Source organism: Lipotes vexillifer, unplaced genomic scaffold (genome assembly GCF_000442215.2).
Source record: "Lipotes vexillifer unplaced genomic scaffold, Lipotes_vexillifer_v1.1 scaffold4, whole genome shotgun sequence".
NCBI lineage: Eukaryota > Metazoa > Chordata > Mammalia > Artiodactyla > Lipotidae > Lipotes > Lipotes vexillifer.
In genome coordinates, this window is record NW_006785876.1 from 4,386,681 (window position 1) to 4,401,419 (window position 14,739).

At 43.2% G+C, this 14,739-nt stretch overlaps 1 protein-coding gene, 1 non-coding gene and 1 pseudogene across 2 annotated transcripts; 2 read left to right on the forward strand and 1 right to left on the reverse strand.

Annotated features, from left to right (window-relative positions):
* Positions 1-437: 437 nt before the first annotated feature.
* Positions 438-4,422, forward strand: RPL7L1 (ribosomal protein L7 like 1). Its single transcript, XM_007458223.1, has 6 exons — positions 438-478; positions 1,077-1,185; positions 1,854-2,017; positions 3,157-3,294; positions 3,968-4,077; positions 4,214-4,422. The coding sequence occupies exons 1-6, from the start codon at positions 438-440 to the stop codon at positions 4,420-4,422; spliced, it is 771 nt and encodes a 256-aa protein (XP_007458285.1).
* Positions 4,423-9,663: 5,241 nt separating this feature from the next.
* TRNASTOP-UCA (transfer RNA opal suppressor (anticodon UCA)) lies at positions 9,664-9,736 on the reverse strand. Its single transcript has one exon. It is a non-coding gene; the product is annotated as a tRNA-Sec (tRNA).
* Positions 9,737-12,824: 3,088 nt separating this feature from the next.
* The window catches only part of LOC103076724 (mitotic checkpoint serine/threonine-protein kinase BUB1 beta pseudogene), a 4,781-nt pseudogene continuing 2,866 nt past the window's right edge, over positions 12,825-14,739 (forward strand).

Here is a 14,739-nt window from a genome sequence, read left to right on the forward strand (position 1 = left end):
TTTTTCACCGTCCTAAGTAGTCCATATACAGCTCCACCCACACGTGAGAGCCAAAACCATAGCCCCAGCCCTCCCCACCCAGAAAAGGAAACGTGCAGCCCAGCGAGCGGAAATTGGAGGAGCAGCTCCCACCCCACACCGGAAGTCGGTGCATTGTGGGAAGCGTTTCGTTGTTTGTTTACACTGTGGCCTCCAGCATTGTGAGAGTACAGCTGGAATAAAAAAGGCTGTGTTTTGAAGATAACACAGCTCTAAAAAGCTTCGAAGCGGTGCGAAGGAAGCTTTGTGCAACTTTTGGCGGGGATCGGGGTTAGCAAAACCTCAGCTGTTCACTGCCGCTAAAACGGCCCGGACCGCCCCTCCATGGGCTAGAGTAGACGTCTCTATGGTCGAGTAAACAGAGAAGTTTCTCTCTTCCCCACGCGGTGGGGCTGCGCATGAGCAGTAGCCGCAGAGTTGGAAAGATGGCGGAGGAAGAGTAAGTTTTGGGGGCTGTGAGCCTCTGTCTTGGCGTCTCGAGCATCCGGTGCCATCCACAGTGTTTATTTCTCGGTGGCGGAAAATAAGGATAATTGTGGACTGAAGGGAGAGAATAGGAAAGGTTCCAGAGGGAGGAGTAAGGAGCCGAAGGGGTTGGGTGGGCGGGCGGAGGGGGCTGCAGTCGAGTTCGGGTTACCTCAAGGGGAGAGGACTGATTTTTAGGCAGCGGGGCTGGAGAGTGGGTTACTCCAGCCTGGCTTAAGTGTTACACCTACAGATGGGTCTGCACCCGTCCCAGCCCCACGGGGCCGAATCTCATCGCTGATGGTGTCTGTAAAGCTGTGGCAGTAAAAGCTCTGTTGACGTATGTGAGGACCAGTGGTTAAGGGGTTCATGACTTTTTAAAAGGTTTTGGAGACGAGGGAATGTGAGAGGTCCATTTTGAAGACTGGAGCCAGAAACCACAGATTTCAGAGGCGCCTCAGTCCTTAGTAATTTGAAGACAGTAATGTTTCCTGAAGCCCAGGATATCTTTCGGAAATCCGTGGAAGATTTGTTTACTTAATACTATCGTTCGTCTCTATTTTCTGTGTCAGGCCAAGAAAAAAGATCCCTTTGGTTCCAGAAAATCTCCTGAAAAAGAGGAAGGCTTATCAGGCCCTGAAAGCCACCCAGGCAAAGCAGGCGCTTTTGCAAAGGAAGGAGGTAATGGTGGAGAACCAGGTGGAGGGAATTAGAATTTGTATTTGATGACTTTTATCCAGCATGTGTTGAACTAGATTTGGTACTGACAGTCTCTTCTCCCATTGGTTGGATTATACAAGGTCTAGGGTTCTTGTCTTTGCTTAGCAAATATGTGTCACTTTCAGCGAACAAAATACTGGCATAAAGTTGTTAAGGAAAAAGTGAATGGAGAGTTCCAGGTTCATACCAAGTGACTTGAGAGACCAAGCATGCTTGTGTACCTGAAAGAAAACTTTTTTAATATACCAAACGATTTTTGCTATTTGCTAAATGTTTTTGGAGAAATACGTATTTTGGAGGCAGGTAACAAAAGTGTGAGCTTTATGATGCCGAACATAGTGTTAGGTTCCATAAACACTTGCTGGTAAACATTGGCTGACAGCATGTAAGTTAATTGGGTTTTTGTTTATTTAGCAGGGACTTTTCCCAATAAGTTCCCAAGTTTTCTCAACAACACCTTCACTCGGGTATTTTCGTTTTCCCACTATATAAGAATAGAGGATGTTTGTCTGCACCCCTTTCCAGAACATAGGGGGAAATAAGCTTTATCAGTAGTGACTAATGAATTACTGTTGTGGAAGTAAAGATGACTAGAGGCATAAAATGGTGACGGTTTGCCTTCTCTGTAGCAGAGGAAAGGAAAAGAGATCAAGTTTAAGCGACTAGAATGGTTCCTACATGATTCCTGGCGGCAACTACGTGACAAGGTGCGACTCAGACGACTAGAAGTGAAACCTCATGGCTTGGAAGTGCCAGATAAACATTCCTTGGCCTTTGTTTTACGCATCGAAAGGTAGGGAACTTGCTGGATTTCATGAGGCTGGGGCAAACTATTGGTTCAGCTTTAGGCCCTTTTTAGGGAGATGAGATAGTAGGCCTTAAGCCATTAATGCAAGTTATGCTAGGAATTCAGGGTTGAGCAAAACATGGATTTTTGTCTTCAAGATTAGGGAGACTGAGCTTAAGCAACAGACATGAGAATACACTGACTGCTTTGAGGGTAAAGTGCTGGATGTGGGGACAAGGGGCCCTCGGTGTGTGTCATGGTTTGGGACACTGGGAAGCAGGAACTTGAAGGTGAGACCTACAAACATGAAAGGGTTGGGAGAAGGCTTTCCAGGCACAGATGGAAAAAGTCCTGAAGTGGGGGATCAAGGCATCTTCTAGGAACTGAATGAACCAGGGTCGAGTGGATGGAGCATATTCAGTGCTGGGGGGAGTACAGAAAGCTTTTTCCACGTTTAGTGATACCTTACCTATTCCTATCAGCACATACAGCTCTGCCTCTGTTTCCCTACCCAGTCACCCAAATCAGTAACCTGTGGGTTTTAAATATGTATGAGTCTCCTACCACTGCCATAATCTCTTTCCTGGACTATCACATCAGCTTTCAAGCTGGGTTTCCCGGACTCTGGTGTCATGCTCTATTTTGTTTTATGTGCTCCCTCAGTGATTGCCAAACAAATCTGATCATGTCTCCTTTATTTAAAATCTTCCATAGTTTGGTTTTTTCTGGGTTTTTTTTTTTTTTTTTTGGCCCTGCTGCGTGATTTGTAGGATCTTAGTTCCGCGACCAGGACTGAACCCAGACCCTCGGCAGTGAGAGCTTGGAGTCCTAACCACTGGACCACCAGGGAAGTCCTTAAAATCTTCCATAGCTTTTAATGCTCACAGAAGCAAGCCTGGCTTCCTTAGCTTGATGTGTTCAACCCCCCACACACCCACACACAAATTCAGGGACCATTTCTGTTCCCTTAGCACCTCAGGTATTGCTCCACATAGCATGGAAATGATCCGTTTACATAGCTGCTTCCCGTTCAGTTGCACTTTGTAAGTCACGGTCTGTGTCCTACCCTCTGGGTGCCCAGTAGTGGCAGACATTTCATGGGTGCTTGCTGGACAGAGCCTGACTTGCTCTGGTGTTCATTTCAGGATTAATGGGGTGAGTTTACTGGTGCAGAGGACCATTGCAAGACTTCGCCTGAGTAAGATTTTCAGTGGTGTCTTTATGCAAGTAACTCCTCAAACCATAAAAACGCTTCGTATAGTGGAACCTTATGTGACCTGGGGGTGAGTATGGATTTTTGTGTGAATTCACATGTTTGAGAAGGTTGAGAACATTAGGAGGCACAGGGTACTGTCCTCCAGTGCTCATGTTGCCGTGTCCAGAGGACATTTTGCTGTGACCACAGTCACCAGGAATCAACTGCCAGCCTTAAGAGTCTCAGAACATGGGGCGGGTAGAGCAGGGGTTCTCAGAGCGGCTGATAATGGTCTGAACAGGGCTGTGGCAGGGCTTGGTCAGTTGTAGGCTAAGGCTGAGTAAGACGAGTAGAGGACAGATTAATTCTTGGAATCTTGAAGCAGAGCTACGTAATATTCCTTCAAACAGTAAAACCCAAAAAAGGCTTGGGTTTCATTTCAAACTCTTGAATAAGGTCACTTAAGGCCAAAGTCCTAGACGATAAGCCAGGACGTATTTTTGCCTGGAAAATAAATATCTTTATTTGGTGTGCGTTTGTATGCATAAATTTTAATTTCTAATTACATAGGGCCGCTTGGGTTTTTCACCTACTTCAGGTGAATTTCCGAGCATCCCAGCTGCAGCACGTTGCAGGACACTTTGGGGAGGGGGGTTGGTAGAATCCTTAGCCAGGCTGCTGGACTGTGTGGCCAGTTAATACAGTGTGCCTGGTGGCCGTGGGGAGGTGGCTGAGGTTGTATTTTACTCTGCCACACATAGATTTCCAAATTTGAAGTCAGTTCGGGAACTCATCTTGAAACGTGGACAAGCCAAGGTCAAGAATAAAATCATCCCTTTGACAGACAACACAGTGATTGAGGAGCACCTGGGTAAGTGAACACGTTAGGAGTCAGAGCAGAAAGAGTCCCAAGAACCTGCCAGAGTGCCGAGCTCTGGCATATAAGAGCCTCACTGTGTGTGCTGGGAAAATGTTGAATAAAGGAATCTGAACCTTATGTTTCTTAGGGAAGTTTGGTGTCATTTGCTTGGAAGACCTCATTCACGAAATTGCCTTTCCGGGGAAGAATTTTCAGGTGATCTCAGGGTTCTTGCGCCCTTTCCAACTCTCAGTGGCCCGTCACGCTACCAAGAATAGAGTGGGCTTCCTCAAGGAAGTGGGCTCACCTGGCTATCGAGGTGAACGCATCAATCAGCTCATCCGGCAGCTGAACTAAACCCAGGTAAGGCAGGGCTGAAAACTGCCCCTGAGCTGACTTTGGATGGGCCATGCCTTGCCTCTTAAAAGATCTTTTTGCATTTACGAATGTATGAGAATAACTCGGGGTAGGGGGGCTGGTATTCCCAAGTCTAATGGATGGAGATACTTGGAACAGTGAATGCCTGATTAGGGCATGGGGTTTTGTGTACCCCCAAGAGTTACAGGATAGAAAACACTGACTAACCAAAAAACCTTCTGTGTTGCTGTGGTCATTTAGCTGGAGATGGAGAGAGAATATAGTGAAAACTAATTTCAAAAAGGACCTGAAGATCTAAATCATCACTTGTTGAAGGAACGTTAATTCTTTGAAATTGCTCTTTATTGTGATTACTCTTAGGTGCCAAGTTGCATTTGAATTAATGAAGTTGTGTTTTTCTTCCTCAGCATATCTCAAAGCACAGTGCATTGGAAGCATGTGTTTTTGTTTTATGGAATTGTTACCCAGTATCTTCAAGCAAGATTATTTTCTGCTGTATCTTCAGAAACTGGAGGGGAAGGGGTGAGGGAAAAGATGGTGATGTTCAGGGCAGGCACTTTTCATCCCGCTTCAGTTCCAAGAAAAAGTTCCTGTGTGTTTTCTGCAAAGACCGCCGTCCACCTGTGAAACCAGCAAAGGACTTGTGCCATGGAGGAGGGAGTCCTGTTTTATCACACCTATCCTGGGATTTAATGTTGGTGAACGAACAAATACCCACATATGAATACAAGACAGCAGTGGACCAGGCCCAGGGGCATATTGAACCTGGGGTATCCAAGGGCCTTGTTTTAGAAAGAACTTGAAATACAATTAGAAAGAAGCGCACAAAAACAATGCAAACAATGCCCTGTTGTCTGCTGTGAGTCTGTGTTCTAACTTCCGTGACGGCTTAGTGAGCTCTCCGACTGGCTGGCTCTTGGTGTATCTGGTAGCTTCCTTATTATCATCTTTGCAGCTGGCTTAGTGCTTTTCTCTAGCTCAGGATTTTAACAGACTCTTGGATCTATGCGAAGGGAAGGACCCTTTCCCCAGGAAAACATGCATACACTCCACAGTTTTTTTCTTGGAAGTTTAGGGTGTTGGTAGATCTTTTGCAGGGACCCAGGCACCTTATGTGAAGAAGTCCTGCACTACCAGGACCGGTCACATGGGCTCTGACCTTGCTAGCGTCCTCTGGTTCTGTGCCCTGTGGAAGACCAAGGCTTACCAAGGTGGCTTTTTTCCCTTCAAGCCAGTGGGTGTTTCCTATTAACATGGTGGTAGATTGCTGAGCCCCTGTGCCTTTAATCAGTTGATCTAAAAAAGAAACAGAAAATTTTATTCAAGCCAAGTTTGAGGATTATAACCCAGGAGGAGCATCTCACAAAGCCCTGAGAATTGTTCTGCCCATTAGAAGTCAAGAGAGTTATATAAGCTTTTTGAGACAGAGGAGGGTTGTACATCAAATGACATATAATTGACAATTTACATAATCCAGACCTGAGCACCATGTGACCCCTTACCAAGAAGGAATTTTACCCTTAAGGAATTGTTGCCTTAGGAGACTGTTTCTCTTTATGGTTGAGTGGAAATTTCTGCTGATGGGGAAGGTTTGGTCAATGCATAATGCAGGTAACACAGTGCACAATGGTGGGAGAGAGGAGGCCAAAGGGCACAGATTTTTTGTTTAAATTTTTCTTGTCTTGCCATAAAATATGTATCTTACAGTTTGCCCCTGTTGATCATTAATCTTTTGATAGCATTAGGTGACCAAATGTTTGGTCCCTCAAAGCTAGGGGGCTGCTTGCCCACCTCAGTGTCCATCATGTCCCTTGATGCCAGGTCCTAGTAGCACGGTTCTCTCTTTTAGAGGGTTATACTGGCAGAATATTTGTCAAGGATTGACAGCCAATTCCAAATTGTCCAAAAAAGTACTTAAGCCAGTTTTCCTTGCGTGTACATTGTGTATGTCCGCAATTTTATAGAAAACTATAGATGTGACCTATAGTTCCAAGTCATTCAAACATCATTATCTTAGTAGGAGCAAATGACACAGTGAAAGGCAAGGAATTATCACCTTGTAAGTTCCACAAACTCATTTAAATTGGTAGGAGGAGGAACAATGTTATTAGCAAAAGTTCAAGCCAAAATTCTGGACCAAACCATATTTGTAGTATCAATATTTCCTCTAAAATGGGAGAGAGGATTGTTCAGAGCAGAAGTTTGACTATTCATGGGTCATGAGGTGAATTAAATATCACGGCCAAATGGTAGTACCATTGGAAAACTGATAGAAACCAGTGTGCCTGCACTAAAGGCAGACTGACAGCTTGGCAGGAACTATTTCCAAGGCTGCCTGTAAGTAAGTGACCAAGGGAAACCAATTGTGAATCTCCCTACTGGGGACAGCCAAGGTCATAAACTTGTTCCATAAATCCACTGGTTCCCGTTAGGAGCTACCTGATATTCAACATCTAATATAAAGGATTATTTATGGCCAGAACAGGCAGCATTAATTAGCTGGTTAAAAGGGGTCTCACTGGGCTTCCCTGGTGATGCAATAGTTAAGAATCTGCCTGCTAGGGCTTCTCTGGTGGCGCAGTGGTTAAGAATCCGCCTGCCAATACAGGGGACTCGGGTTCGAGCCCTGGTCCAGGAAGATCCCACATGCCGTGGAGCAACTAAGCCCATGCACCACAACTACTGAACCTGTGCTCTAGAGCCCGTGCTCTGCAACAAGAGAAGCCATCGCAATGAGAAGCCCGCGCACCGCAACAAAGAGTAGATCCTGCTCGCCACAGCTAGAGAATGCCTGCAACGTAGCAACGAAGACCCAACGCAGCCAAAAATAAGTACATTTACTTAAAAAAACAAAAGCGAGTTTCAGTTCATTCAGGAGAGGCCTGATATGGTCCCCTCCAACACGGCTGCAAGGAGTCTTTTTTTTTTTTTTTTTTTTTTTTCCTCTCACTTTTGTGGCCTCTCCCGTTGCGGAGCACAGGCTCCCGACACACAGGCTCAGCGGCCATGGCTCACAGGCCCAGCTGCTCCACGGCATGTGGGATCCTCCCGGACCGGGGCACGAACCCCTGTCCCCTGAATCGGCAGGTAGACTCAACCACTGCGCCACCAGGGAAGCCCAAGGAGTCCTTTATGTGATGTCTTTTCCAATATGAATAATGTCCTGGTTGCAGGTCACGGTGGATCTGATCTTCATCTAAAGTTAGAGTACTGTGATAGCCTTCAGAAACAGTGTCCTTTTAATTAAACTTTGCAAGGAGCTATCTGAGAAGTGAGTCTTAGCCAGTAAATGCCTGAATTAACAAAACTAGAATATTCACTGAAACATAATCTTTTTCTTTCTAAAGTTAACCTCATTTCTACCAAATATCTGGTTAACTAACCATATAGCTAGCTATAAATGACAAAAACTTTTAAGAGTCAAGGTTAAAGAACTTGATTACAATGCAATTGAAAAGAAACTTGGTTACTGCTGTGACATACACTAACATTATGACTGATATCACTTACCAGGACATACCAGAATTTAGGGAGTTCCACTTAATTTCTAGAATGTATATATTAATAATGTTTACACATCTGACAAACTAAGAAGTTTTATCACCATCTATTTAACTGCTCCCCATTTAACATACCAAATAAGCCTAATTAGTTTAATATTCCTCTCTCTGAGATGGAGAGAAAAACAAATATTTTGAGGTGCTCCAGGGACCCTTTGGAAAACCTCAAAGTTAGAGGTCAAATGACCTTCATTTAGTATTTGATCTTTGGAAAGTTTGTCAAGAATATCAAAAAGTTATGGGCTTCCCTGGTGGCGCAGTGGTTGAGAGTCCACCTGCCGATGCTGGGGACACGGGTTCGTGCCCCGGTCCGGGAGGATCCCACATGCCGCGGAGCAGCTGGGCCTGTGAGCCATGGCCACTAAGCCTGCGTGTCCGGAGCCTGTGCTCCGCAACAGGAGAGGCCACAACAGTGAGAGGCCCGCACACCAGAAAAAAAAAAAAAAAATCAAAAAGTTTTAAAACACTTGGTCAAATAGAATCACAGGTCACTGTGAAACAATACCAATTCAGTTAACCAGCATGACGATAAAAGTTCTCAATAAAAATAAAAATAAAAAGTTCTCAATAGCAGGGAATTTCCTGGTGGTTCAGTGGTTAAGACTTGGTGCACACACTGCCAGGGCCCCAGGTTCGATCCCTGGTCGGGGAACTAAAATCCCATGAGCCAAAAGCGTGGCCAAAAAAATAAAAAACTTTAAAAGAAAATCTCAATGGCAAATACAGATCACTTAAACACAAAGAAACTCACAATCTATTACCAAAAGCAGTTCAATATTTTAGGAAAACTTTGTCCTCTTAGAAGACCAAATTCAGGTTTTATACCACTTTACCTTTAAAACATTTTCTTGGGCTTCCCTGGTGGCGCAGTGGTTGAGAGTCCGCCTGCCGATGCAGGGGACACAGATTCGTGCCCCGGTCTGGGAAGATCCCACGTGCCACGGAGCGGCTGGGCCCGTGAGCCATGGCCGCTGAGCCTGTGCGTCTGGAGCCTGTGCCCCGCAGCGGGAGAGGCCACAACAGTGAGAGGCCCGCGTACCGCAAAAAAAAAAAAAAAAAAAATTTCCTTAATTAAGTTCAATCTTATCTCAGCCAATTTTGACCATGCACAAAACTCTCAGTGTTCCTTTTCCACAACTTTCTGTATCTATTCAGAAACAACCAGCTCTAGGACAAAACCTTTTTTCCTTTAACCAAATGCATTTTCAATCCTCATACCTTCTTTGCTGAAAACACACATCCTACTTCCTTGCATACTGAAATGTTTCCCTTACAATTCTTAACCTTAAAACCTTAATTTTTCTCTGGAATTCCCTGGTGGTCCAGTGGTTAGGACTCCGAGCTTCCACTGCAGGGGGCACGAGTTCGATCCCTGGTCAGGGAACTAGATCCTGCATGCCGCACATGGCACAGCCAAAAAAAATAAATAAAAATGGTGTTTGTCATATCAGCATTTCCTGATTGACAAACTTATGCTTTAGTTTTCCTCTTCTATGAACTTAGACCTCCCTAGCCATTAATGTCCCAGAATTTTATCCTGTTTGAAATGACCCAGATAGTGAATGAATTCTCATAATTTACCTTGGTTTAGTTTCAAGTTACCAAAATCTGCATACTAACCTTTTTTTCTGGCTGCACCATGTGGCTTGCTGGATCTTAGTTCCCTGACCAGGGATTGAACCTGGGCCTCCGGCAGTGAAAGCACAGAGTCCTAACCACTAGACCACCAGGGAATTCCCTGGTTCGACTTCTTTTAGGTGGCTCAGTTTCTCCCAATGACAGCCTAAAACCATCTTGGGTACAAGGTGCACTAGGTGATCAGCCTCTGTCACGTCGCCTGGATGAGCAGTACTTACTTAATGACTGTAATGAGGTTTCCCTATGGGACCACTACACGTCATGAAAACTGATCCTCAGATACTTCCCAAAGATCCTCAGTCATCTGAGGATGGCTTGTGGCTGGAAGGAGCAAAATGTCCCTTTATTCTTTGGCACTGAATAATTCAGTCTCTGATTTCACTAGCAAAAGTTTTGTTCAGACCATATATCAACTTTTTTTTTTCTTTTAAGCCAAATTTAACAAAACCCCAGCCAATGTTTCCCTGGGCCTCTTGCCCAGATGCCCTAGGTGCCTAGGAAACGCACCGGTGCCCCTTAAGACTCTAAGTCTTAAGTGAAAACCAGCTCAAATAAAATTTTTAGGATCAACACCCAAACAATGAGATCCAAATATCAGGAGAACCCACCAAAAACACCCGGGGAGTGCTGAGAAGCAGGTGGGGCTCAATGGGCCCATGCTGGCACCGAGTACTTGTTCAGCATAGACTCCCGGTGGCCTCTGGCAGGAGTCTCTGATATCCTGCTGACTACACCAAGCATATGTCGATGAAAAATTTTAATCAGTCGATCTAAAAAAGAAATGGAAAATTTTATTCGAGCCAAATTTGAGGATTATAACCCAGGAAGAGCATCTCACAAAGCCCTGAGAATTGTTCTGCCCATTAGAAGTCAAGATACAGTTATGTATGCTTTTTGAGACAGAGGAGGGCTGTACATCAAATGACATATTATTGACAATTTACATAATCCACATCTGAGCACCATGTGACCCCTTATCAAGAAGGAATGTTACCTTTAAGGAATTGTCTTAGGAGAATGTTGCTCTTTATGGCTGAGTAGAAATTTCTGCCGATGGTAAAGCTTTGGTCAATGCATAATGCAGCAGACACAATGCACAGTGGTGGGAGAGAGGAGGCCAAAAGGCAGAGAAGATTTTTTTTGTTTAAATTTTTCCTCTCTTTCCATAAAATATGAATTTTATTTCACAGTTAACTGGCACAAGAGTGAACCTGCCAGGATTAGATGTTATAGATGTTACTCTTATACTGTAAAGCATTGTGAAGTCAGATTACTTTAAAATGATGTGTCACAAAGTCACGGGAAAAGAGCAGTTGAGTGTGGAAGCCCCAGGGTTTATATCCCAGATCTGTCGTATACTAAATATGGAAACGTTTCCACTCTTGCCTATAAAATGGGGCTAATATAGTCTAGCCTGTCTGCCTCCCATGGTTAAGAGTATTAAGCAAAACAACAGTTTTTAACTTAGAAATCTATGTCAAGGAAGTTTTAAAAATTATGCTCTTCTGTATTGTGTACCATGTTATATACCATTCCCTGAACAAGTTATGGGACTATCCTTTTTTCTGGGGAAAATTAGTCCTATTAGTGTGTGCTAATGTGGGATCACGAGAGTCAACATAAATACCTGATATGTTCTAGGTGTATGGAGAACAAAAGACCTAGTTTCAGGAAACAATAGTAGGTGCAGTGAGTCATGCGGCTGATTTAATGAGACTGACTTTACAAGGTAGTTAAGGCTTTTCCTTGGCTCTAGAGGCTCTAGCCCCTTGCCTGACCCAGCTGGTTCTTAGAGCCTAAGGTTCTAGGGGTTGTTGTTGACTGGCTCTTTTTTATGCTTTGAGATTTCATTCGTTGTCATTCTGGGGCCAAGTTTTTTCATCAAACCTTTTTTTTCACTGCCTATCTGGAGAATGGCTGTCTGAAATAAAAATGCCACTTGGATCCCAAATTCACTTCCACAACCACCAGAATAAGCTGAATCGGGAGATAAACACTAACTTCTACACTCCTAAGAAATCGTTCCCAGTTGGTCAGAACCGTTTAGGGTGTCCTAAGTAGCATTTTAAAAATAAAAACACATCTGTGCACTGCAAGTAGTAAAGTATGAGATTTGTTTCAATTACATATAAGGACTGAAACAGGATTACATTTTTTTTTCTTTTTTTAAATTGAGGCTCACTGTCTAGAGATACAAATACAAAACAACCACAGTGGGGCTTCCCTGATGGCACAGTGGTTAAGAATCCGCCTGCCAATGCAGGGGAAACAGGTTCGAGCCCTTGTCTGGGAAGATCCCACATACCACGGAGCAACTAAGCCCGTGCGCCACGACTACTGAACCTGTGCTCTAGAGCCCACGAGCCACAACTACTGAGCCCACGTGCCACACCTACTGAAGCCCTCGTGCCTAGAGCCTGTGCTCTACAACAAGAGAAGCCACTGCAATGAGAAGCCTGCACACGGCAACAAAGAGTAGCCCCCGCTCACTGCAACTAGAGAAAGCCCACGCGCAGCAACGAAGACCCAATGCAGCCAAAAATAATAAATAAATTAATTAAAAAACAACCACCACCACCACAGTGATGCTCCCAGGAGGCTTAAGTCCAGCTGATAGGTGGTGGTGAATGCAAAAAAGAGAAACAGCAGTGGCCAGTATCCAGGGTCCTAGTCTATGCAGGACACAGTCACACCCTCCAGATCTCAGAGTTATAACGACTGAAAGATGCACAACCTAAAAGTTGAGAATTATGTTTTATTTGGTGGACTTTCTGAGCACTCAAGCCTGGGAGGCAGCTTCTCAAGATAGTTCTGAGAGGCCGCTCCAAAGAGGTAAGGGAGCAGCCTTTACAGGATATACAGGAGCTCTGCAGCAAAAACCAGGTAGTCAGAACATCAAAAGATGACTGTTAATTAAAGAAAACCAAACATCTCAAGTTAACGAATTTAACACTTTTCTATGTATGAGAGGATGCAAGAGTCTGAGCTTACTGAAATCATTCCTTTGCTATGTACCTTAGCTGTCCAGGGACAGTATCCTGTTCTTTCCCTTCCTGAGTCCCCTCAGGGTGCGCCCTTCGGGTGGCTGCGGTGGCTGAGGGCTTGACAGTGGCAGCCCATTTGTCTCTCCTCGAGTTCCCTCAGGGCTCACCGTCAGGGGTGTTTGTAGTGGCTGATGGCGTGATGGCTGCAGCATCCTTTGTTGATAAGGCAGGCAACATTTTTCACCCACGGTGCTTCCCCTTAGTAATAAAATTCGACCAACATTTGGGAGACATTTCATGACCAATTTTGTCCCATGGTGCTAGGAAGGCTCATTCCTAGATCAGGCAAAGATTCTGTTGATAGCCTACTCAATGTGTTAACTTTTTTTGGCTTAGGCCCTGTTGATAATCTAAAATCCTCTGGATCACCTGTCTTACTAGTCTATTATGATCCAGGAAATGTCTTCCCTTGTTGCTTCTTCTCATATCTAGAATCACACTGTTACAATTATTGATCTATTTCCTCAAGATGTTTAGCCATCATTAATTTTGTTGGAGACCTGGTTACACATTGGGTAATGCAAGAGACAATCTTATAAACTAGATGGGATACGTAATAAAGCTAGTAACATTAATAAGGTCATAGTACAGCAGAGAGAGACACGAAGCATAAACAATCTGGAAACAAAGAGAACAAAAACAATGATTAGCATAACTAGTTGTAATTTGGTTGTAATAAACCATCAAGTCCACAGGAGACCCAGCTGGAGAAGCCAAATTCTGTAAGGATTAGGTAGAGTGAAAAAGATAAATGTTTCATCTTTGTTTATAAAGGTATACTTTATCAACTTTTTGTAGGTCATAGCATGAAAGGAAAGGTTTTTCTAGAAAACAAAGATTAAAAGCCAGGATATTACAGAAAAAGTCATAAAATTATAAATCATGTTTATCAGTTCATCCAGTCCCATGTAATTAATTTCTGATGATCTGGATGAAGTGTTCAGGTTTTCCATTAGAGTTTTGTAATTTCTCACCTAGTTCACTGGTATGATCCAAAAGTTATCAGAAACTTATATTTGTCAGAAGTCCTTTGTATGAATTTCCTTGAAGATTTTCATTTTATAAAAGCATCAGAGTAAAACAATGATGGTCTATAAATGACAAGACTTAAATGGCATGGTTAAAGATCTGATTACAAGGCAACTGGCAAGAAACTTGGATATTTGTATGACATGTAACATTTTAAGATAATAACTAGAATTATGACTGATAACACTATACCAGAGCATATCAGAATTTTAGGAATTTCACATAAATTTTGGAATATCTATAACATTTATCCATACCATATAACTAAGGTTCATCTCCAATCATTTGACAATGTTTCTCAAGTAATTTAACATACCAAATAGGCCTAATTAGTTTAATAATCCTCTCTGAGATGTCTTAGGGTTCCTTTGAAGCATCCCAGAGTTAACCAGAGGTCAAAAGAACTTTTGTTAGAATTTGATATTTGGGATATTTGTCAAAAATATTAACACTTGGTCAAATAGGATCACAGGTCACTGTGAAACAATACTCAACCAAAGTGACAAAAAATTTCAAAAAAAAAAAAGATCACTTAAAGGCAAAAAAGCTCACAAAATCTGTTACCAAAAGCAGTATTTCAAGAAAACTTTATTCTCTTAAAAGAGAGAACCAAATCCAGTCTTGCACCAGTCTACTTTTAATAACAAAATCCATTTACGAAATTAAATTGAATCTAATATGAGCCTGACCGTGTATAAAACTCCTTTTTCAGGGCTCCCTTTTTACAAATCTTCTACAAGTTTCTGTATTCATATTAATTTGTCCCTTATTTTTTTTAATACAGAAATAACCAGCTCTAGGGCAAACTCATTCTTTCCCCTTAACAAAATGTACTTCCATTCCTCATACCTTCTTTTGCTGAAAACACACATCCTACTTTCCTTGCATACCAAAATATTTCCCTTATTATCTTTAGTAGTTCTAATTACATACTACAATTTTAACTGTTAAAAACCTTAATCTCTGGGCTTCCCTGGTGGCGCAGTGGTTGGGAGTCCACCTGCCGATGCAGGGGACGTGGGTTC